This window comes from Mytilus californianus, unplaced genomic scaffold (genome assembly GCF_021869535.1).
Source record: "Mytilus californianus isolate M0D057914Y unplaced genomic scaffold, xbMytCali1.0.p SCAF_4, whole genome shotgun sequence".
NCBI lineage: Eukaryota > Metazoa > Mollusca > Bivalvia > Mytilida > Mytilidae > Mytilus > Mytilus californianus.
The window spans coordinates 20,293,786-20,319,603 of record NW_026262690.1 but is presented as its reverse complement, the minus strand read 5'-3'; the positions used below and the strand labels follow the sequence as shown (position 1 = coordinate 20,319,603).

The following is a 25,818-nucleotide window of genomic DNA, read 5'->3' as shown; positions in this document are numbered from 1 at the left end:
ATGATTTCCATGATAGAGTGTTGCTGCTAACATGGAAGCTATTGCGCAAAGGGTTCTTAATGGTAAGGTTGTAGTCATCTCTCCAGAGGTTTTACTGCCACCCTCATGATTTGATTGGTTATTTTTTGAATATTTGTGTCACAGATGACCAGTGATATCCTTGCCATTTAGAAACTATTACTGTACCTGTATGTGTGTGTGTTTGTTTGTTAAGGATTGAAGAATTAGAGGAAGAAATAATGGAGATGAAAGCCAGTAAACAGAGAGCAACTAGAAGGATGTCGGTAAGTTGTCAGGCAATTTTACTTGATGTTTTGTTTTGTTACTTTGTCATACGTCAGTGTTGTCCCTGAAATGTGACTTGATATAGAGAATTTACTGTAACCTCTGTGAAATGTGACTTTATGTAAAGCATCACTATAACCTCCGAGAAATGTGACTTGATGCAGAGAATGTGACTTCAAGTGACTGATAAGTCACAATGAAAGAATAGGAGTTTTGGCTCACTGAAAAGTTGCTCAAAGTATGTGAAAATAATCATAGATCAAAAATGCATTGGCCAATTAATTTTTTATTTAAATCATATCTTTGTTATAATTTTAACGATTTTGATGTATGGAGTAAGTAATTTTTTGTGTAAGTTTTGGGATACAAAAGTTATTCTGCTTATTTATTTTTTAAAAGCAAAAAATATTTCAGAAACAAGATGGCGATTGTGGAACCACTTCAAAAAGTCTTTTTCATATGATTAGATTAATTATAAAGAATGAATTAAATGGCTGAATTCTGAGAATGTTTAGAATTTTTTATCTTACAGTGCATAGATGATCAAAACAAGATTTTAAAATTGAAACAGGAAAGGACAAGCTATGGAGGTAATAAAATTAAGAATTTATATAAAAAAAATCACCATATAATCCATACAAAACCTACAATTCCATGGATTTTTTCTTTGAAAATTGATATTGAAGTAAAAAATTTAAGTAGAAATGTGTTATAGAATAGTTTAATTATCTACTTGTACTGCATAAAAATAAATCTTCAAAGGTACCAGGCTTATAAACTTGTTTGCCAGACATGTGTTTCATCTACAAAAGACTTGTTGAAGCTCGAATCAAAAAGTTGAAAGGCCAAATAAAGAGTCAAGTTGAAAGGCATTAAGGACCCAAAATTTCGAAAGGTTTTTCCAAATACAGCTAAGGTAATCTAAGGTAACCATACATATGATAAAAACAAGTTTAGTTTGAATTTTATCAAGAGTTAAAAACATTAACAAGTATTGAAAGATATTGAAATTGTTGTTGCAACTGGTTTTGGTTGTCTTTATCCATGAATATCCTAAGTTCAAACTTCCCTCTAAGCAATTTCACCAGTGTTGTGACATTTTGCAAAACAGCTTTGACAAAGTAAACATAGGATTGACCGCTTTAAATAACATTGTTTAACATATGTCTTGTTTATTCTTTAAGGGCATACGATACAGTTTTGATCCCACAGTGATTTTTTTATGAAAATTTGCATACAAGCTATTTTTCGCTTACTTAATTCAAATATGTAATAAGAAATGTACCTTTATGTGCTAAATTTAAAGATAATTGGGGTCGAAATTTTAGGCATTTGCTTAAAATTTCCATTTCTTGGACATTTCTATCCTTTGGAGACATACTTAACTCTTTTGTTTCAAAAGATAATCACATGCGGATTTTTGTAAAAAGATTTGGAATATCTGCTTGACAAAAGTATGCTCTTAATTCGTGTAACTATTTCTTGAAAATAATTCATTTTTATTAAAATTTCATGATTTTGGTAAAAAACGGAATTTTTTGCTGCATATTTATCTATTTATTAAAAAACTCATTGGTGATTTTTTCATAAAATTTGTAACAAATAATCTTCATATAGTATCAAGTCAAATGTTCTTTTTGAAAAAAAGGGGTCCATATACTCGTTTTCAAGCTAATGATTAAAATAACTCGAAAAATGAATCTTTTCCCAATATGTCGCCATTTGACGTCACGAAAAATAAGATATTACGTTAGTGATGTCATTACCTCCCCTGTAACTGTATCGTATCCCCTTAAGATTTAAACTTCTCATCATTGATTCCAAATGTTATATTTCATAAATGCTTTTTTTGTCATTGTACCAATGAGTTAAATAATGAAATTTTAACTTCTTTTCTTAATCATATATATCTTGTACATCCAGTCATTGTGTTGTTGTGCTATGTATTCTTGTCTTTCGTTTTTGCTAATGTGCTTTGTCTATATGCCTTTTTGTTTGTCTTTGTTGACATATTTGCTTGTTTTTGTAGTGATCAAGATTATAACACAATGTTGACTGCTGTACCCCTGTTTTTGACATTTTTACCTATTATGTCGGTTTGTTTTGTTCACACATCGTTGTCAATATAATGGAATTTTATGAGACTGTCATACAAGTGAGAGGTTTAGCTAGCTATAAAACCAGGTTTAATCCACCATTTTATACATAAGAAAATGCCTGTACAAAGTCAGGAATGTGACAGTTGTTATCCATTCGTTAGATGTGTTTGAGCTTTTGAATTTGCCATTTACTTAGGGACTTTCTGTTTAGAATTTTCCTCAGAGGTTGGTATTTTTGTAATTTTACTTTTTATACATGGCACAGTGGTTAGATGCTTCTGCTGCCAAAACAGAATTGGCAAGTTCTAACACCACTATCAAAAATGGTAAACAAATGCTTTATTAGTAAAAGGAGGGGTATGGTGGAAAAAATATGCAACAGCAACCCAATTTTACAAAGAAGGCTTGAAATAAGAAATTTTAGTCATTTTTGTTCCTTGTGGCCAAAGAAGTGGGGTTGTGAAAAAAAATAATTTCGAAACATAATTGCACTTTGTAAACTTTTCAAAAGATGAAATTTTTACATATGCCTGTCATTTAATAGGAAAAAGATACAGTATGAAAAATTTACATTTTAGAATACTATAGACATCAACATTTCATGCCAATGAATGCGGCTGTTAAGCTTGCATGTAGCATGTAATTTATTTGATTTTTGGATCCTCGTTTTGCAGAGAAAAATCATATAATGTTGGACCGCAAATAGATAAATAAAATTTGTTTTACAGTATTTATTAGTATTGTAAATAAACATCGAAGAAAATGCAAAATTTGTCAAAACTGGAAAAATTTATCTTTTATTTCACAATGATTTTTAGCAATTTAAATCGGTGCTTACTGGAATAGCTATAATTATTCAAGGATTTTGTGGATTTGTGTTAATAGAATATATATCTTCTGTTAATTAGAGGATTGTGTGGATGGTGACTTAGGTAAACAAACTACAATATCTTTACCTATAAACTTCATTGCTTTGCATTTAGCTTGATATGTCTACTTATACCTTTTCTTTCTTAGTAGAACTTCTTTGTATTTATCATTGTTAGCTATTTCAATTATACTGTAGTTTAAAATCTCCTTACTTATTGATGTACCAGTATTTGCTGTTATCCCATTTTTAAAAAGAAAGAAATTAGTGGCTGCACTTTCAGCAGAGCGGCTGCACTTTTAGCAGAGCAGTTGCACTTTAAGCAGAGCGGCTGCACTTTTAGCAGAGAAACTGCACTTTCAGCAGAGCGGCTGCACTTTTAGCAGAGCGGCTGCACTTTTAGCAGAGCAGTTGCACTTTCAGCAGAGTGGTGCACTTTTAGCAGCCATTACTGAATAATGGCTGTTTTCTGTCTTTACAAAGTCCTTTACAGTTAATTATTATAAAATATATGTAACTTAGTCTTTATCTGGTAGTAGTTCTTCTAGCTTAGTTTAACTATTTTATACTCTCTGCTGGCTTCCTTTGTATATTTAGAATGTAATGTTATATGTAACAAATAATTAGCTCACAATCACTACATTCCAATACTTCCTAAGACTCTAGTTCTGTATTGTCATAGTTCTAAATGTGAAAGTTCTCAGAAGGAATAAATAATTAATTTTGAAATATTAATTTTGTAAAAATATGCTTGTGATCGGCAGTTTTTTTTTATTGAATTAAGGATATTAGGTCACGTGTTCATTTGAACAAAGTTTTTTTACCATAATGTAATTATTAATGTATGATTAAATATATAGTTAATGATAAAAGGAAAATGACTTATGATAATAGACTTACCAAGTTTAGTTTAGTTGTTGAGATAGATGTCTTGTAGTATTTGCATATGAAAAAAATAGAACATGTGTATGAAATAATGCACTATTTTCTTTTTGTAATTTAGGAGGTTCAGATGAGGTACAACAATTAAAACGAGAAGTATATGTTAAAGATAAGGTAAGGCATATTCATTAATTACCTATAAATGATATTGAACTTCAATCTGACACTTTCATGTAAATTTTCTTTTGCTACTTTATTGAAAAACATCACAGTAGTGCTTGCCTATGGATTTAATACAAAATTACAGAAAAAACATGTCTGAACTTTGTTTTGTACAGATTTTAAAACTATAAGATGCTGTTGAAAATGCCTTAAACAAACCACAGCAGTATTGAACAAACATGTATAGTTGATAATATTACAGATAGAGCATTATTATCATATTTCAAACCATAAAGTTTCATGTTTCTTGTTTCATGAAATAATTGTTTTATATTAGAGGATTATTTCACTTCTTGCAATTTTTCTGTTTAATACAGGATATAGCTCATTTAGAGGATCAGTTTTACTCAGAACAAAAAGTAGTTTTAGGTATAATTGGTGGAATCAGAACCGATGTCAAGTAAGTAATGGTATTTTACCATGTGTTCAGGTATTTAGAACTGATGTCAAGTAAGTAATGGTATTTTACCATGTGTTCAGGTATTTAGAACTGATGTCAAGTAAGTAATGGTATTTTACCATGTGTTCAGGTATTTAGAACTGATGTCAAGTAAGTAATGGTATTTTACCATGTGTTCAGGTATTTAGAACTGATGTCAAGTAAGTAATGGTATTTTACCATGTGTTCAGGTATTTAGAACTGATGTCAAGTAAGTAATGGTATTTTACCATGTGTTCAGGTATTTAGAACTGATGTCAAGTAAGTAATGGTATTTTACCATGTGTTCAGGTATTTAGAACTGATGTCAAGTAAGTAATGGTATTTTACCATGTGTTCAGGTATTTAGAACTGATTTCAAGTATAAGTAATGGTATTTTACCATGTGTTCAGGTATTTAGAACTGATTTCAAGTATAAGTAATGGTATTTTACCATGTGTTCATGTATTTAGAACTGATGTCAAGTGAGTAATGGTATTTTACCATGTGTTCAGGTATTTAGAACTGATGTCAAGTAAGTAATGGTATTTTACCACATGTTCATGTATTTAGAACTGATGTCAAGTAAGTAATGGTATTTTACATTGTGTTCAGGTGTTTATACATCCTTGGCTTTCAAATGTTTGGGTTTGAGAGTTTGGTCTAGCACCACTGCTGGTGGACTGTTAGTCCCCTAGGGTATCATCAGCTCAGAATTTAGTGTAAAGGTACTGACATGATTTATGACATAATTTTTTAGCTCACCTGGCCCATAGTGCAAAGTGAGCTTTTCTCATCACTAGGCGTCCTTCATTGTCGTTAACTTTTACAAAAATCTTCTCCTCTGAAACTACTGGGCCAAATTTAACCAAACTTTGCCACAATCATCATTAGGGTATCTAGTCTAAAATGTGCTAACCAACATGGCGGATATGACATTAAATAGAACATAGGGGTAAAATGCAAGTTTTGTCTATTATCTTGAAAACCACTTTGGAAATTGATGCGATTGTCGTACAAGTGAGAGGTTTAGCGCTATAAAACCAGGTTCAATCCACCATTTTCTACATTTGAAAATGCCTGTACCAAGTCAGGAATATGACAGTTGTTGTCCATTCGTTTGATGTGTTTTGTCATTTGGTTTTGCCATGTGATTAGGGACTTTCGGATTGAATTTTCCTCGCAGTTCAGTATTTTTGCATAGAGAAAATCTGACAGGGACAGAAATGTTCAGAAGAATGAGATCTACCAACTGTCCATTTCAATCAAATCTGTCAGCTGACTCCTATAGGAGATATTGCCCTAAATGATAAATTTTACAAATTTTCTTCATTTTTGCCTTTTATCTTAAAAAATATAATAGCTAGAGAGAAACTTTGAACAGCAAAAATGATCAGCAAGACAAGATCTACAAATAAGTCCAACATGGTTGAAATCTTCTGACGACCCTTCATTGGAGTGGTTACCCTTTAATGACAATTTTTACCATTTTTTTACGTTTTTGCATAATTTCTGAAAAACTATCATAGATAAATAGAAACTTAAATAAGCAAAAAATATCATCAGTACAAGATCTACAAATAAGTCAACCTTGCCGAAATAGTGAGTCGGCTCCATATGGGAGTTATTGCTCTTTAATGACGATTTTTACCAATATTTATGTTTTTGCCTGTTCTCATGAAAATTATAAAAGGTAGATAGACACATCACATTACAAAAATGATCAGCAAGTAAGATCTACAAATAAGTCAAATTTTGTTTAGAATCATTAAGACTCCTTATAGAAGTGATTGCCCTTAGATGAACTTTTACCTTTTTTAGTGTTTTGACAAAAACTAAAGTTAGTAGACAGAAACTGTAAACAGAAAAGTTACCAGCAATAAAAGATCAACAAATAAGAGATTTTTGTCACAAATTCTATTCTTGTCTACAATCATGGAGAGTATCCATGGTTAAATATGCACATAGAACTAGGTGAGCGACACTGGCTCTTTAGTCTTCATCATCCAAGGTTCTCAATATTATATCTCAAGTACCAGACCCACATTAATTTAAGAAATGAGTTGTATCCAGTATAAGGTTGACCCTAGAAAAGTGAAGCTGTGACAGTTACTGTGCAAGACCTTTAACTTTTGATGTTGTTGCTGTGCATGCATATAAACAGATGATGCTATTTATGCTTTAAGGATGTGTAACACTGTAAGCTGTGGTTATGATGCTCACATTTGCATTAAAAAGTTTTTCTATTTCTTATTTTACAGTATTTTGAGTGAAAAGTTTTACATAGAAGAAGAACATATCAGGGATCCTGATTTCGTTAAATTGACAAAATATATAGACAAGATATATAATAGTGCTGCTGAAGGAAGGCTTGCTATCATAAAGAACATGCTACCACCACATTATACATACTATGACAAGGTAAATTATCCATACTCTATCTCAACATATAGACAAGATATGTAAAAGTGCTGCTGAGGGAAGGCTTGCTATCATAAAGAACATGCTACCACCACATTATACATACTATGACAAGGTAAATTAACCATACTCTAACTAACTCAACATATAGACAAGATATGTAATAGTGCTGCTGAGGGAAGGCTTGCTATCATAAAGAACATGCTACCACCACATTATACATATTATGACAAGGTCAATTAACCATATTCTAACTAACTCAACATAAAGTCAGGATATATAAGGTACTACTTAGCAGAGAAAAAATAGGCAGAAGATACCTATGGGACATTCAAAACTGATAAGTCAAAGGAAAACTGACAATACCATGACAAAAAATGAAAGATAACCAAAAGACATACAGAAAACAATGCATACAAAACTAAAGAATAAGCAACACAAACACACCAAAAATTAGACGTGATCTCTGGTTGCTTGGGAGGGTAAGAAGTTATTCCATATAACTGGAATTTCAAAATGACTGTCATTACCATGGAAACAGCGGAAATGTTAAAAATTTGAAAATTCTACCAATCCTTTTTGAAACTTTACAGAAATTTGACCTGTCATGTGAAGATAAGCCATCTGACTGGAATGTCACAAAAGGCTGTTGTTGCCAGGGAGTGACATTCCCTATTGCTTACAATTGGAATTCTAATGATATTATTATTATTGTCAAAGTGTTCTCTTTTTTACAACTAATCTATGTTGAGGTGGAAATTGTTGCATAGCATTTATTTTTGAGTGTAGGATTGATAACTGGTACATTTCATTAATGATTTTTTTCCCTAGGAACTAAAAGTAAGAAAATTAAGAAGATTGTCTAAAGCAGCATCAGTACCCCATATGATGTAAGTTGATTTAAAAACATACTCATTTATTATTATTGAAGGTTACAATTGTGTGAGTGGATATAAGTTATTTATTAATTCATCTAGAAATGAGAATACATACAGAAACTTTAGTGGCTACAATACAATGTTGGAAGCTTATCCTGAGGTCAGATTTTTTCCATTATAAATTTACGGCCTACATGGAAAATTGAATCCCCTTTATTTCATGATAAATGCGGAACTATGTAAAATGTACCCTTGGTATTGGGATGGATTCAACTTTTCATTACTGGCATCAATAGACAACTTTCATATTTGTGCATTTTCCTATTCATTTCCTATGTGACAATGCTTATGTTATTACATCACTGGAAGAACTGACTGCTCAATGACCTTGGGTCAACCAGTAACTCATTCATAAAATACCACTTGAGATTGGTCAATGGTCTCATTGTTGTCAATACCTAATGTAAAGTTTTCTTGTATTTACATTTGTTGTTAAATTATCCTATCTTCAGACCTACAGAGATTAGGACACCACTACCTACTATTGGTGCTGCATTGGGAACATTAGGTAGTAAGACAAGCAATGGAGAAATTACCAGCATACCAGAAACACCTACTCCAACAAGAAAGTTAGATGTTGTTTGTATGTATTAAAATAACTTAGTATATTGATATTTTCTGCTGACAGTATATACCATTTTTTTCACTTGTGAATTGCATAGTTGTCATCTCCATATATCCTACATATTCATTTTAATATTGAAGTTCCCTCTGAAGACCATACTGAGTCTTTCTGACAGAGATCAAACCCAACTTTGGTGGAAAAGCATCCCTATTTCCCTTCCTCAACAAATTATTTCAAGTAGTCATGTGAGACTTGTAAAAATTGACAAATAATGGTTTAATTAGAGACAACAGTAGTTAATCAATGTTCACATCTCATAAATCCATTAAGGAAAGACAAATCAAGGCAAAAAAAACAAAAAATGAGGGAATAGCATGAACTTCAAAAGGACCAGGTGTGCCAACAGTGTTAGCATCTCCTGCTATGGATACATCACCCTCCATGCAGATCTATACTCATTCAACATGTCATTATCAGGAATAGGGTTTACAGATGGGATGACTAATCTGGTATCTAAAGATCTAAGACCAGGAAAACATGTCGCTAGTAGCTTAAATCACATACACGTGGTTTCGATCAACCAATTCTTGATGGTGACTGTAAAACTTATATAGCATCGATTTGAGACATTCTACCTCATAACTCTGTTGGAGCAGTATAAACATTATTTGCACAATATAGATTTCCATACCTACCAGAAATGTTGTTTTATTTATTTAATTCTGTAATGATTGGGTTAATTTGTATGTTGATTGTAGAAACACATAATTAAAGTGAGTAAAAGTATACTGATGAAGGATTTTTATTCTTTTGTAAGGTCATGATTTCTAATGTTTCTACACGTTTTTCAAGCCTTGACTTTTTACTGATCTAGTTGATTCCTTATTACATTACAGGTGAGAATCCAGTGATAATTAATCCAAATACATGTCTTATTACATTACAGGTGAAAATCCAGTGATAATTAATCCAAATACAGGTAGAGTCAACAGCATGATATACCTCCAGCACTTCCCTCATATGGCACAACATTTTGTAAGTATGTACTATGTAGTCACCACAAATGTTAACATCATATGATATTAGAACGCTATTTTATAAGTTTAAAACTGTATTTAATTGTACTTTCAAAAGTAAAATATTACAAACATTTTTACAAACATTCATTACATCATATACATTCTATAGAAACAATAATGAACTGTGACATCAACCTGAGATTCCTGAATTCAGTGCATCAAGGACATGTTTCTCTTTGAACGCCCAAATATATTGATGTATAAATAAATGATACTAGCACAATCCTTTGAAATGTTGTGTTCTTACTACATTTTAATCATTATAATGAAAAAAATATTTCAAATCAAGACAGTTTCCTTCATTGCTGGTTTGCACTTTGATAATTAACCAAGGCAAGCACATGGTAAGTCTGATTCACTACAGATCCTGTGTCAGTAAATTGAACTGCCTCTGTTTTCTTGTGGTAGTGTGCTCACATCCAGTGCAGAATATTACAGATTAGATTTTCAGCCAGGTCAAACAAAAGAATTGAAGATTGGTATGTGCCTTCTTTCTGCCATGCATGCATCCTTTAGGAGTTAACCTTTTCCTCTATGTAGATATTTTTGTAGATACCAGAACCTATTTCACATAGGATATTTCAATAAAATGTTGGAAATAATCTTACTTTAATGAAATAAATATTTTGAAAGACATGGTGACATCAAGTTTAAAAAAAATCATCACCTTAAAAAATGAAGAATGGCATTCAAAAATATTTTATCTAGGAAATTCATGTCAAATGTTCTCAAGTATATACTTTTTATATTGGATACAAATTTGAAAAAGTCTGATACAGGTTTTTGAAGGCAAAAGCATCAAAAAGTTTCATTTTGGGGGTAAAGGTGGAGGCATTATTGAGGAAAGGGTGAGGTGTCAAAAGATGTCCTTATGGAGGAAAGGGTGAGGTGTCAAAAGACTTCCTTATGGAGGAAAGGTCAAAAGACGTCCTTATGGAGAAAAGGTTGAGATGTCTAAAGACGTCGTTATGGAGGAAAGGTAGGGGTGTCAAAAGAGGTCATTATGGAGGAAAGGGTTAATTTATCCCTCTATTCACAACTTCTTCTTTTCCAGGTCCTTGATCATTGGAAAAAGTTTAAAGAATATGATACAGATAATGATTCAGCATTAGATCTTCTTGAGGTAATAATCTAGAGAAAATATGGTTGTTTTGTATTATGAAGAAATTATTAAATAGTTCATAATAAGGCAAACTTATGTATGAAGCAACAAGCAACAGTGATGTGCTTGCTTTGAGTGCAGGAGGTGTGGGTATGATTCCAAGCCAGGTCAAGCTTGAGATTTGAAAATTAGTATTAGCTGCTTCTCTGCTATCCATGCAGCATATAGGAGTCTGGGAAAGGTGACATGTCTTCCTGCCTGTAGGTTAAATACAAAGCAGGCTTTTATATTTTTATCACATTATCATGATCTCGTCCTGATACACATTTAAATTTCCAGTGGACGTTTAACAGCCATCTATCATTATCATCAATTACCAATGTTCACATATACTTTTAAAGTGTTATTAGAATTTTTCATTTAGTGTTTATGTTATCAAGAAAATAGTATGTACATGTACATATATATGTACATAATGGTGTTCTCCATTCAGTTTGTTTAAGTGTTTAAGCAATACTTTATTATACACCCCAACCAATACCATTCGAAAGGAAGGAGTAGATTGGTTTACGTCCTTCCCTCTGTCCGTCCCTTGAAAATTTTGTCACACTTTTCTCAGGAATAATAAATCAGAGCTTACTGAAATTTGAGCATGCTATGGTGTCTTTTCATATCCATTGCTCAAAAACTTTGTATTTACCAAATATGTACAGTGGGAGTATCATTTGTGAGCAATATCACAGTTCAACTAGTTGTTTAAAAAATATGCAAGGTAAAAACAAAATACCGGTATCTACATTGTAAAAAATATAAAATTTCTGTACCCACTAATAAACTTGAGAGAAAAGATGCTTTTCTTTTTGTTTCTTAGGCACCCTTAAAGAAAATTGTGTATACTTTCTGACAATTTTTATTTATTTTATATTTATAAAAACATTTCAGTGAACTTCAAAGAAAACTTTGATCAGTAAAACATCTAAAACTTTTTTGGAAAAAATTTGATTAAGGTCAGTTGAAATAAAAAAAAAATTATAACATATTTATCTTATTTTCTATTTATTTCTTATGATTTCAGGTGACAAAAATTTTGCAAAATATAGGATGCCAGTATACTCCAGATCAAATTGAGGTAATTCAGTAATGGTTTGTTCTCTATCACTTAGCCATTAGTACAACAGACATATTTATTTGACAATCAGTGTACAGTATACCAGTGTAATTAACACAAAACATGTTTTTATAATAACTTTGAACATGAGATGTTTGATTGTAAAAGAAGATTGTGAGAGTAGCCCACTACCCTGTATAATGGTTATGACATCTCTAAAACACTTAATACCATAATGGATAAATTTTAGCCAAATTCACATTGTATTCTGGATCAAATCTTACCGTAAAAGCATTATTTAAAAAAAAGATTTGCACCTGCTCCAATATTTTTCATATTTTCTGTCATTTAAAATGTACATTTTAGACCTGAAAGCACTTGTTATAAACAATGCTATAATGTCTGCCCCTATCGGAATATATATTCTATACACTATATTCTGTTAGGGAAAATACTGTTATATTTCTTCCAGTGGAAATAATATTTCAGAATATTTCTTCCATTTGGAACACTCAAAATTCTATTTCATGACAACATTCATTACAGTTCTTAGTCTGAGTAATGTTAATTCAAGGATTTTTACATGTATGTAAACTGACTTTGTATTCACTTGTGTTTAGATTCATAAAAATTAATAATTTTTTCTCTTTGTTCATTACATATGGGTGTACTGCTTACAAACTTTTTAATTATTGTTGTCAGAATATGAAAAATTTCTTTGGCATAATGATGAAAATTGTTGATCTTGAGGGTACCAAAATTGCACCTATTTTAAAAGTTTTTTCACCTACGTTTATTCAAGAAACAGACAAAAATTTCCAATCTGCGTTTATTTTGTAGATGTATCCTTATTTACAATATAGTTCCACAAATTTAATTTTGAATCCATACTTAAACATAGGAAAATGGGTTTGAACTGATGGCTAAACAATCCAAGAATCTGTAATGAGGAGTACCGAAATTGCACCCATACTTACTTTAACAACATATCTGTAAAAATCTAATAACTGATGGTCTGTTTCATTTTGTATGAAATGGGTGTCTGTGTCATATTCTAAATTCTCATTTTTTAAAGAAGACTTTTTGTAGACGTCGCATGCAAAGTTTCGGTAAATTTTACTTTTTTCACTGGAGACATTATCTGTTGATATATTATGTGACTGTTTTGTGTATATTTAAGTATACTTAGCTATGTTGAAAGACGTGTATAATGGCAAATTATAAAATCATGAATTATTTAGTCTATAAGAAAATTTATAAGATTTCCTCTGCCCTTTTTGTAAAATGGATGCAGTTTGGATACTGTGGCCGTAGCTGTTTATTGTAGGATTTGATTAATCCAACATAAATAATGGAATTGATGAGTTAATATCTTCATTTCCATTATTTTCACCCTATTTTTCAAAAAGTTTCAGTAATTTTAATAACAATTTATTCTCTCTACAGGAAGCAATAGAAGAAGTAGACAGAGACAATTCACATACACTGGACTTCTTTGAATATTTGCTAGTGGTAGATAAAATCACCAAAAAATCAGGTAATAGATCATGTCATAAGTACTATTAGTCTTTTACAGTAGGTTATATGTGAAAGCCTGTATTTTTACCATAAAGTTTTGGAAAATGAATATTGGTTTCTCCTTATTACTAATTCCTATAATTGGGAATAACTTGTATCTAATTATGATTTTTTAATTGAATTATAAGTTGAAAGTATTGTATAAAATTGAGAATGGAAATGGGGAATGTGTCAAAAAGACAACAACCCGACCATAGAGCAGACAACAGCCGAAGGCCACCAATGGGTCTTCAATGCAGCGAGAAACTGTTTACTGTATGCTGTTGCAAACATGGTTTATCAGATAAAATACAAACTTACCATGGTAAATATTGTATAGGAGAGGTGGAGTATACATCACTGAGACATTTACAGGTCCATCAATGGATTCGTGACATACAATATGACAAGCTCTTTCTTTGCCTTTATTTAACATCAACACGTAATTCTCTCAATAACAAAAATGCATGAAGATATGACATCAATCAACCCCTAATTAAGTTCCTGACTTTAAACAGGCAAATAAACATTAGACAGGATTTAAGCTTTGGAATAACCAATGGTACTAAAAAATTCAGTACATAAAAAAACACTTTACTCTATGACCTCTAAATGTCTTTATAGTTCAATACATAAACAGTTGCCATCACTTTCCATCTGACATTCTCTTCTGTTTACTGGAAAACTGTTCTTCATTTCCGCCTTACACTCAGAAATCACTTACCAAATTTGAGCCAAACTATGAAGGAATTTTGTATGAAAGGTCTTCTAGAAAAAAAGCATCATTTAGTTCTAATCAGAAGCAGTTAATCTTTGTTTTGCATTTGTCAATTTTTCTAAAAAAAACTTTTTCCTCTGAAACTACAAGGCAAAATGTTTTTAAACTTAAGGGGATTGATAATTTGAAGACTCACAGTCTACATGAAGGCCTTATAAATGTTGGTTGAATGACAAACAAGGTTGCATTGTGTCACATAGTTCTATTTGAAGCTCTATGGCAAATCACAGTTTTTGTCGAGCCTGCGTCTTTTGTCGCAGAAAGCTCTACATAGGGATAGTGATCCGGCGGCCGCGTTAGCTAACTTCTTAAAAGCTTTATATTTTAGAAGCTAGAAGACCTGGTTGCTTCATACTTTGTATATAGATGCCTTATGTTACGAAATATCTGTCTGTCATATGTCCATTGTCCTTGACCTCATTTTCATGGTTCAGTGACTACTTGAAAAAAAAGTCAACATTTTTTGTAATGTTAATTTCTTTCTAATTATGAGTAATAGGATAACTATATTTAGTATGTGCGTACCTTGCAAGGTCCTCATGCCCGTCAGACAATTTTCATTCGACCTCGACCTCATTTCATGGATCAGTGAACAAGGTTAAGTTTTCGTGGTCAAGTCCATATATCAGATACTATAAGCAGTAGGTCTACTATATTTGGTATATGGAATGATTGTAAGGTGTACATGTCCAACTGGTAGGTGTCATCTGACCTTGACCTCATTTTCATGGTTCAGTGGTCAAAGTGAAGTTTTTGAGTTTTGGTCTTTTTTTCTAATACTATATGCAATAGGTCAACTATATTTGGTGTATGGAAATATTTTATGAGGTACATGTCAGTCTCGTAGGTTTTATTTGACCTTGACCTCATTTTCACGGTTCATTTCTCAGTGTTAAGTTTTGTGTTTTGGTCTGTTTTTCTTCAACTATAAGCAATAGATCAACTATATTTGTTGTATGGAAGGATTGTAAAGTGTATGGCTGTCTGGCAGGTATCATCTGACCTTGACCTCATTTTCATGGTTTTTTTGTCAATGTTAAGGTCATTGTTAAGTTTTCATGGTTAAGTTTGTTTCTTAGATACTATAAGCAATAGGTCAACTACATTTAATGCATACATTGATTGTAAGGTGTACATGTCTGTTTGGCATGGTTCATCTGACCTTGACCTCATTTTCCTGGTTCATTGTTCAATGTTAAGTGTTCTTGGTTAAGACTGTTTCTTAGAAACTATAAGCAATAGGTCAACTATGTTTGGTTTATTGAATGATTGTAAGGTGTACATGTATTTCTCTTTTGGTTTTTCTGACCTTGACCTCATTTTCTTGGATCATGTTAAGTTTATGTGTTACTTGTAGTAAAGCTTTATATTTAGGACTATCAACATAAAATCAATGGTTAGTAAAGAAGGCGAGACATTTCAGCGTGTGCACTCTTGTTTAGTGTCCATTCTGAAACTGATTGTCTAATTTTAACATATGAAAACTTTAGGCAAAATGCATAGGAACTTTAAGTTCATGATTGTAAGACTTATTTTAAATCCTAATTTAATTTTGAATGGGATGCAAACAAGACAGAATTGTATGTGCATATGAACAAAGGAAATATGATGTGAAAGCAGAATACATCTAGATGTCTTCACATAGTCTTTAACAATAGAGATGTGTCCATACAATATGTCAAGGTTTAAATCACCCTGATCATCAATTATCAACACCAACTTTTCCAATTGACACTCTATGGATAACTACTTTCATTCTCTGCTTTTGAATAACCTGTCTTATTTTAACAAAACTAGGAAGGGATGATGTATGAAAGGTCATCCACTAATATCCTCATTTAGATATAAGAAGATGTGGTATGAGTGCCAATGAGACAACTCTCCATCCCAGTGCCGACTGTGCAAGGGCTGTATAGCCAGTCAAGGTCGTTAAAAACTTCCATTTGTTGTTGTCCATCCCAGTCACAATTTGTAAAAGTAAACCATTATAGGTCAAAGTACAGCCTTCAACACAGAGCCTTGGCTCACACCGAACAGCAAGCTATAAAGGGCCTCAGAAATGACTAGTGTTAAACCATTCAAACAGGAAAACCAACGGTCTAATCTATATAAAAAATGAGAAATGAGAAACACTTATGAACCACACCAACAAACTACAACCACTGAACATCCTATTTGTCTACAATCTGATGGTAGACATGAGCGAAAACGAAAAAATCTTCTCTAAAACCACATGGCTAACTGTTTTAAAACTTTAGGAGAATGATGAAAAGTCATCCAAAGTTCAACTTGTTTCAGTAATTAAAGGATAAATTTTGATTGGTTAGGGATTCAGGCTCATATGAGCCCTTAGTTTGGTTTAATTGTTGTGGAGTAGCTGTCTCGTTGAATGTATATCTCACGTTTGCATGTTCAATTTAATATATATTTCTTTTATTGTTGCAGGAAAGGGTAAATTATTTCAAACTGGCCTAAAACAGAACCAGGAGGCATCTAAGGCTTGTGTTATTCAGTGACTTAATATTGAAAACCTGATAATTGGTTAAAATTACTGATACCAGTATTGTGCTCATAAGATCTCAAAGATATCTGTGATAATACATCTGTTTAGTTGAATCTCATTATGTTAAACTCAGGTAGACAAGGAAGTTAACTCACAGTTTTACTGCAAAATCATAACCACCTTATGGATGTATGGGTCTAGAACATACTTTAGCATAAGAATTGTAAATATTTTGTGAGTTGTGGGGCTTCTGAAAAAGTGCATTCAAAGGCACATGATTATAATAACCACTTCAAAAGTCAGGCTAGTAAGAACATTTGCACCCCTCCAAATTACTCTTGGTACTTTCCTACTTTACTGTGATATTTAGAAATTTTTGTTATTGATCTTTTAAAGATTTTAGTTATATATATCACCTGGATATACCTCTTTCTACATAATATTTTATGACATTTGTACCACTCTGAGTGGGAGAATAAAACTATATTTTAGAGATTAGTGAACAGTGTATTGAATTTTAGTAAAAACTATCAAATATTGATGTATTCCACTCATATTCATTACTTTTCATCATGGAATAACCAAGATTGTTGAAATATTTGCTACTTCATTAAGTCTCAGTAAGTCAGCATAAAAATTTAGCTTTTTTTTTTATCTTTAATTCATATTAGAAACAAAGCTAATGAAACTAATGCTTTAAACATGGTAGCATAATGGATGCCAAACAGGTCATTACATAACATGTACTTTCAATTTGATACTGACAAAACTATTATTACTGTTTGAATGCATTTATGGTCGAGGTAGTTTTCATAGAGTATGTTTTGTTTAAATGTATTTAGGAACCAGGTAGTTTTCAAAGAGCATTTTTTGTTTGAATGTATTTATGTACCGGGTAGTTTTCATAGAGCATGTTTTATTTGAATGTATTTATGTACCAGTTAGTTTTCATAGAATATGTTTTGTTTGAACTTATTTATGTATTTGGTAGTTTTCATAGAGCATGTAAGGCTGTGAAAATGTTATTTGTTTTGTTAATATTGTTTCATTTTATTGTATATATATTTATATTAAAATATTACAAGATAGAATTTGTCTTTCACCTCTCTTTGACTTACTAAGCTGTGAACATTTGTCAGTCTTGAATCTGTCGTAAATTCATGGGAGGTGTCCGTTGTTATTCTGTGGTTTACATGTTGTAATGTACTATTATATTATTTATTTATGTATTTCTCTGTGCTGAGTGTTCTTGTGTTTGTTTGTACTGTATTCCTGTCACACAGTGTTGTCAATTTAGCTGCATTTTTAACGTTGCCATATAAGCAGGAGGTTTGGCTAGCCATAAGACCAGATTCAACCCACCATTTTTTCTTAAAATGTCCTGTACCAAGTCAGGAATATGGCAGTTGTTATCACACAGTATGTTTCTATGTATGTTGGCATTTGCATTTGCTTTTGTTGTAATTCAGTGTTTCCGTTGTTCCGTTGTTTTCCTCTTATAGTTGATGTGTTTTCCTGTTTTTAATTTGTTACCCAGATTTGTTTTTGCTCAATCGAATTATGACTATTGAACAGCGGTATACTACTGTTGCCTTTATTTATTCAATTGAAAGATATCTTATGTCCTCTTGTTCAATCATGCCAAGTGTCACCTACTATCTGAGTACCATATGAGCTTTGTAAATAATGCCTAACTTAGTCGTTGGCTCTACTCCCACATCTTTCACATTGAAATAAAAAAAAAATATTTCACAGATACAGTTTACTCTGACTTACACCAAGAAATTGGCAATGAATGTTGGTTGAAAACTTAACCTTACCACAAATGGAATGACTAATCAATTTATTGTGAATATTACATATTTATGTAGCAACATTCTACTACCATCTTCATATATGAACTGATAGATGTATAAACGAAATATACATATCTTTCATTTGAGACAATATTTCACAGCTTGTGTTTCCTATTCAGCATTTTTATCTTATTTCATTGATAGATGGTCACAGGTTATCAGGAAGATTTTAAACTCGGGCTTCTGTATGGTACAACTGATATCCTCTGTTAGATTTTGTGGATGCCATCATGTTTTGGATTATTGTTAAGTCAATATGTGTCACTCATGACCACTGATATGTTCCATTGATCCTTGCAACAACTCTGTTGTCTTTTATTGTTCATGACATATCATGAAATGCGACATGTTTAAAGTTTTAATTGTCATAAACATTACAATTGATGCCATTAGTGGAGTAGAACCTGTTATCCTTCTGGAGTATCTGAGCTCATAACAGTCTTTAGTGAGATCTCATTTCTCGTTCTTACTTTTATGTGAAGAGATGATAAATTGGGTACTCTTTAGAGGACTTGTAAAGGTGCAACATAACAACCTAGCCTGAAATGCATGTGGAGTTTAATTTTCAATGTTGCAGCAATTACTATGTCAGTGTAATGCTATATGAATTGTATCAAAATGTTAAAAAAAACCTAGTTTCCGATGATGTGGATGTTAGCAACTATGGGTCACTGTATGGCCTTCAACAATGAGAAAAAACCATATTGATAATGTATAGTCATCTATAACAGGCCCCAACATGATGAAATGTGAAACGATTCAAATCAGAAATCAAAGCACATGTATACTTTTTACCATCAATTAAGTTAAAAGAATGTTAACTGGGGTTTGAAGTTCTGACACCTACACATGGTTCTAAATGTTAGTTTTGTAGATGGGATAAACACTATACCAAATTCAGCAGTTTATAAAAAGATAATGGTATACAACTATTATAGAATACCTCCCCTTAAAAATACGATGTATGCAGTGTGCTGAGATACCAACTTTTTCAAATAAATCTATTTTGAAATTTATACTTCCAAATGAAACAAATTCTGCAAAACGGGTTTTATATCTCTTATTACGAAATGTGATCGATGTCTATCCTACCGGTATTTTTTGTCTAGACCTTATAGATACATACAATCCTTATGAATCCATGTATGAAACATCAACTTAAGGTACCAAGACCTTCTTGATAAATATTCCGTATCAACTTCACAAATAATACACGATGGTCTTGAAGTATAGATTCTGCGTACTGACGTTGTTTATCATCTTAATAACGTGTTCTAGTATTCCCTTATTTGTCTTTATTAATATTACTTTTACAGTTAAGTCTGTTTTTTGGTAATATCCATTTAACATGACTCTGTACTTATGTATCCCGTCATACTTTGAGCGACAAAATTATTTTATATCTACCTGTATGACGTCAAACGCGCGATTCTACGCCAGTACTTAAAACCTTTCATCCTTTATGGGGGGATTTTACATAGATAAATAAAATCGTATAATAAAAAAGCAAAATGAGGATGTTAAATTTGATGTATGCCTTTTTGTGCTTTTTTGTTACATTTGTCGTTTTTATAGTGATTAAGATGATAACACAATGTTGACTGCTGTACCCCTAATTTTGACATTTTTACCTATTGTGTCTGTTTGATTTGTTCACGCATCGTTGTCAATATAATGGAAATTGATGCGACTGTCATACAAGTGAGAGGTTTAGCTAGCTATAAAACCAGGTTCAATCCACCATTTTCTACATAAGAAAATGCCTTTACCAAGTCAGGAATAAGACAGTTGTTATCCATTCGTTTGATGTGTTTGAGCTTTTGATTTTGCCATTTGATTAGGAACTTTCCTTTTTGAATTTTCCTCGGAGTTCAGTATTTTTGTGATTTTACTTTTTAGGATTCTGTGATGTTTGATACATTAAATACGTCAGAGTATATGATGTCAGCGAATAATGAAGATAGGAGTTAGGTAAATGATTACAAAAAACAACATTATGATTTTTGAATTTGAACTGTGGAAGTTTCTGAAGCCAGTCCAATCGTCTACAATTCCTGATACTTGTCGATCAGTTTAAACCCCATAAAACCCACTTGGACAATTAAAAACATCTGAAATACTAGACCCTTACTTTTATTAAGTTTAGAGAAAGACAAAATGTTTGTTGAAGGCCACGAAGAGTGGAGCGCTAAATGCAATATTATGAGCTAGCTTGGAATATAGTATAAATGAAAATAAATAAACCCCTGTATACAGTTAGACCAATCACTAAATTGAATTACCCATAGCCAGGCACTACCAAAAATATTCACTTAAATACCGGAGACTTTAATGATCCAGACTTTTCCTGAGATGACGAAGTAAAAACCAAAACAAGGGCACAATATAATTCAGAAATAAATATTAAGCTACTAGTATGCAATATAACATAAGACCACAACCTAGACCAATGTGTGAACCCCCCACCACCATATGATAAAGAAAACATCGAATGAAAATGGAATGACTGGTTTTAAGCAGTGGTAATCGATAAAGAAATAAACACCAAACCCCATAGGAAACCACACAGAAAAGTATTCCTGTATTCTAAAGGCAACATGCTAGGAGTAAGAGATGGATGAACGGAAAGAATAATATTAGGAATTACGTAAATGAAACGCTGAAAGTTTGATCTGTTGACATATGCTGGGACTCATTCAAATCCAATTTGACAAAGCTTATGAATGAACACATACTTTCAAATATGTTCAGTAGTAGATGGAATATAACATGGCTGATCAAAGTTGTTGAGGGCTTTTACTTTGGAAGCAAAGGGGTTTTAGTCCCGATAGCGAAAGAACACAAAAAAAAGAAAGGACATGCAAAACTTTTAAGATCTCTTTGGAAAGTAAGTTAATACAACAAATTGTCGTGTGAATCTTATAATGATGTATTTCCTATTTGGTAATAGTGATTACAATTCAAATAAAAGTATAAAGGCTCAATATCATAAATATTTGACTAAGACATAAAGGAATCGAATTTACGTACATGAAGAGTAAATCTTTTTTGATTGTTTTTTTTAATAGACGAGAAACTTAGATAAATAAAGCATCCTAGAACATTTCACGTCAAACAATCTAGTTATAGAAGTGTATCACTATATTTCCATTGGAAATAGACCATGGATTTTTAACGTTGTAATGTCCCCAATTCTGTACTGCTTGATTTGCTAAGAATTGCTCATAGATTGAGTTCAAACCATGCAAACCATTTAATCATAGTACTACTAAGATAATTGTGATAATAATTATTTAACAGCAAAAGTTCTATAGAAATAGTGGAGATACAACACTTTAAAAATACTTTTCTCTGTACTAACTAGATGATTTAGACATTATAATCCAATGGGAGTGTGGAGATAGAACTGTGTAGTTCTGACAAAAACTGGTAGAGTGTAGAAACCTCGTATTCTAGTTGTATAGGGAGATAGGCCATTACACTTGGATCTCAAATATATAGATATCTTCATCAAAAGTAGACATATAAAACACTTTAAGATTCACACGACGAAATGAAATTGAAAACCTGATATACACAAAACATTTACTGGACATCAAATGATAAAGAATGATATTACTAACATTGACAAAAACTCAATCGTCAAAGTAGGAATAGTCAAGATATTTTGGTCATACATAAAATAAGCTAAGCAAGATAATAATGGGGAGTCAATGCTCAATGTTAATGCCGTAATCCTGGAGAGTAGCACACAGAAAGCAAAAGACGGTTCGAATAGATTTTCACAGACGAAAATATAGATACTTTACAAGATTTCGGGAAGGCAATTGCCCCAGCCATCAGCAACACAAAAATCAGCAAAGAAGAAGAAGTAGTGAAACTACTAAAAAATGTTAACCCAATGAAAATAAATGACACGGGTCAAATATTATGCGAGATACTGAAAAAACTGTCAACGATATAGCTATATATCTAAAGTACATATTCGATAAAACATTAAAACTGAAGTCGTTTAAAAAAGCTGGGTAAGGGCTAACATTATTGCTTTATACAAAAAAGGAACCGAAGCAAATCATTGAATTACAGTCCTTTTTCATGAACATCCTTTCCGTGCCAGCTTCATGTCATCATTAGACGTGTAATAGAGCACTTAGAAGGTGATAACAGACTTTTCGACCTTGGCAAATCCCCAGAAACTGTTAAACGTTGCATTAGGCAGTACTCACATAGAATATGTTAGTACGTAAAGTGTGTGGGACCTATACCAGCAGAAACACCTATACCAGCAGAAACACCTATACCAGTTGGAAATGTTGAAAGAGTATTCTATATATTCTGGCTAAGGGAACTAGGTACTACACTGCCATATGGTTGCAATGATAACATCAAAGGAGTAGGAAATTTGTTAAGTCCAGCCTGCAATGATGTAAATACAATGAGCTTATCTAAAACTAACTAAAGACATCAGCGTAGTGATGGGCACAAAAATTACCTTCGGCCCAATGTAAAAAGTCTTCCAAATCTAGATCGCTTTCTGGGGTCGTTGATGACCTTCTTTCACATCTTCATCATCCGTTAGTGTTACATTACATGAAAACTATTCTTTTTTCACTGCCTGTTAATTTTTCTAAAATGTTTGAGAGATTATGCACTTCACAAGGGATGCATATATACATTCTCTCCAGTTTACAGACTGGTCAGTGTAATTTGTGATGTAGCTCTTTTCCGTCTCCTTAAACCGGTAAGATCGGAACCATTACATGATAAAAATAAGAAATTCCTTCTAGTTCAGTTTTCTAATAAAGGAATTGATGCTATCAACATCAGCAACGTTCTTCATCACAAAAAGGTAACATCTAAAATCCCACATTATTTTCAAAATCAGTCGGTTCATATTGTATCCTATAGTTACATCACACCCATTGCACCTAAAGTAAATACTATAAGCAAGCATTGCAGGGCTTTGATTTATAAAAATACCTGAAAAACACCTGACATGTGACTGTTCCCACTCACCTTATATTTACAGCCCGTCTGGCCATGTTATTACTGGGGATCTAAACATAATACAACATGAACATCTCCGAAAGGTGATGTCTCATGGTCCTAATTTCAGAGATCACCAACACATCAATTGGAACCATAACTTCAAGATAATTATGCGAATTTCAATGAGGACTATGCCATGGCATGGGCTAAACGAGAAGAAGATGAACTGGACACTTTATCAAAATGGGTCAAAACAATCAGGTCTCTGATAAAACGTCGAATCCATAAGTTGAGAAACTATGTGAATGGTCGACCAAAGTCCGTATTCAGAGACAAAGAAGCCGTGAAATGTCTATCATCTCTTCACGATAGATATGTTGTTGTTCCTGCAGACAAAGCTTCAAATAATATTGTTTCTGTTTGTAAATCGTACTTCTGCAAATGTCTTGTAAAAGAATTAGGAATAAATGAGCACTCAGGTAATCCAACATAAAAAAAATAATATTTTTAAATCTCGATCTTTCTCTGAAATTAATTCTATCAAACCCTTTGATTTTTCAAATCCTTATATCACCATTTCCAATGTGAAATTTAAAAAATAAAAATGTATAGAAATTCTTTTAGGAATAGGATTGTAAGTATGTTTTATTTCATCACCTTGCACTTTCACGACTTTGACTGTGGTTTTTTACAGCAGTTTGTTGAAATTTCTGACCAGTTGAACAGTTTGGTTTGATAAAGCAATTTGGTCAGAATTTTCAATAAACTGCAATAGGTGGATAGCAACACTTACAGTCAAGTCACAGTAACAATCCAAACTTTTCTGATTGGGGTCCATTTATATATCCTCCACTCCTAGAAATTAAAGAAGCAACAGACACGGCTTGCTCCAACTCATTTTTAGACTTATACCTCGAATTTGACATGACAGTACCAGAATCTATGACAAACGAGACGATTTTAATTTTGAAATTATAAATTTCCCCCACCTTAGCAGCCATATACCAACTTCACCTGCATATGGGATATACATTGCCCAACTCATTCGGTATTCAAGAGCTTGCAGATGCTACTCAGACTTTATAAAACGTCACCAGTGACTGTGCAGAAAGTTGACGAACCAGTGTTTTATTTGTGAAGTTGATACAGAATATTTATCAACAAGGTCTTGGTATCTTCTCGTGAACTTTTTTAGAAAAAGATATAGGGGGAGGGTTGAGATCTCACAAAACATGTTTAACCCCGCCGCATTTTTGCGCCTGTCCCAAGTCAGGAACTTCTGGCCTTTGTTAGTCTTGTATGGTTTTTTTTTTATTTTGGTTCATTAGTATATTTCGGAGTTTTGTGTGACGTCCATTTTCGCTGAACTAGTACACATTTTTGTTGAGGGACCAGCTGAAGCATGCCTCCGGGTGCGGGATTTTCTCGCTGTGTTGAAGACCCATTGGTGGCCTTGGGCTGTTTTCTGCTCTTTGGTCGGGTTGTTGTCGCTTTGGCACATTCCTCGTTTCCATTCTCAATTTATAAATTTACGCAGTTCAAGAGAAAATCAAATACCAGTAAACCAAACTGAAAGCTGCAACAGAACACCACACAATATATATTTGCTCTCAAAATTGCGCAAGAGCCAAGATTTTTTCTTTGTATTAGCTGATTCTAGTTAATAATCGATAACTTATATTTCTGTACTTCTGACTAATATTATGACATCAGATCTGTCAAGGAGCTTGTCAAAATATCGTAGCAAATTAAGATAATAGTAGCTTACCGATGTTCAATTCTCGTAAATCAAGGAAGAGGGAAAATCGAGGTAACAAACAAAAACTGAGAGAATCACATAAACTCAAAAAGGAGCGAGGCCGTGTGCGTAGACAGAGTAAGAGCCTCCTGCTATGCGTGCATCACCCGCCATGCAAATATACACGCATTCAGAACGTCAATAATCGGAAATAGGACAAAATTGGTAGAATTACTGATAAGACGACTATTATTTTATCTAAAGATCTCTGAGACTGCACAAACACGTCGCTAGTGAGTTGAGACACAGACATATCGTATCGGTCACCAAACTCGTGATGGTGACTGTAAAACTTACGTAGTGTCGATTTCAGTCGATCTTATTCATAATTCTGTTTAAACAGTTTTTT

The 25,818-nt window shown here is 32.6% G+C and overlaps 1 protein-coding gene across 1 annotated transcript in view; it reads left to right on the top strand.

Annotated features, from left to right (window-relative positions):
- The window catches only part of LOC127737644 (uncharacterized), a 28,637-nt gene extending 10,720 nt beyond the window's left edge, over positions 1 to 17,917 (top strand). The window contains exons 7-19 of the mRNA XM_052248501.1: positions 215 to 284; positions 818 to 875; positions 3,293 to 3,316; positions 4,256 to 4,308; positions 4,674 to 4,756; positions 7,037 to 7,196; positions 8,028 to 8,086; positions 8,587 to 8,717; positions 9,646 to 9,734; positions 10,833 to 10,901; positions 11,956 to 12,009; positions 13,435 to 13,525; positions 16,769 to 17,917. Of these exons, the coding sequence (XP_052104461.1) occupies positions 215 to 284; positions 818 to 875; positions 3,293 to 3,316; positions 4,256 to 4,308; positions 4,674 to 4,756; positions 7,037 to 7,196; positions 8,028 to 8,086; positions 8,587 to 8,717; positions 9,646 to 9,734; positions 10,833 to 10,901; positions 11,956 to 12,009; positions 13,435 to 13,525; positions 16,769 to 16,839 (1,012 nt within the window). The 3' untranslated portion in view covers positions 16,840 to 17,917. The remainder of the gene's footprint in view (positions 1 to 214; positions 285 to 817; positions 876 to 3,292; positions 3,317 to 4,255; positions 4,309 to 4,673; positions 4,757 to 7,036; positions 7,197 to 8,027; positions 8,087 to 8,586; positions 8,718 to 9,645; positions 9,735 to 10,832; positions 10,902 to 11,955; positions 12,010 to 13,434; positions 13,526 to 16,768) is intronic.
- Positions 17,918 to 25,818: the final 7,901 nt, after the last annotated feature.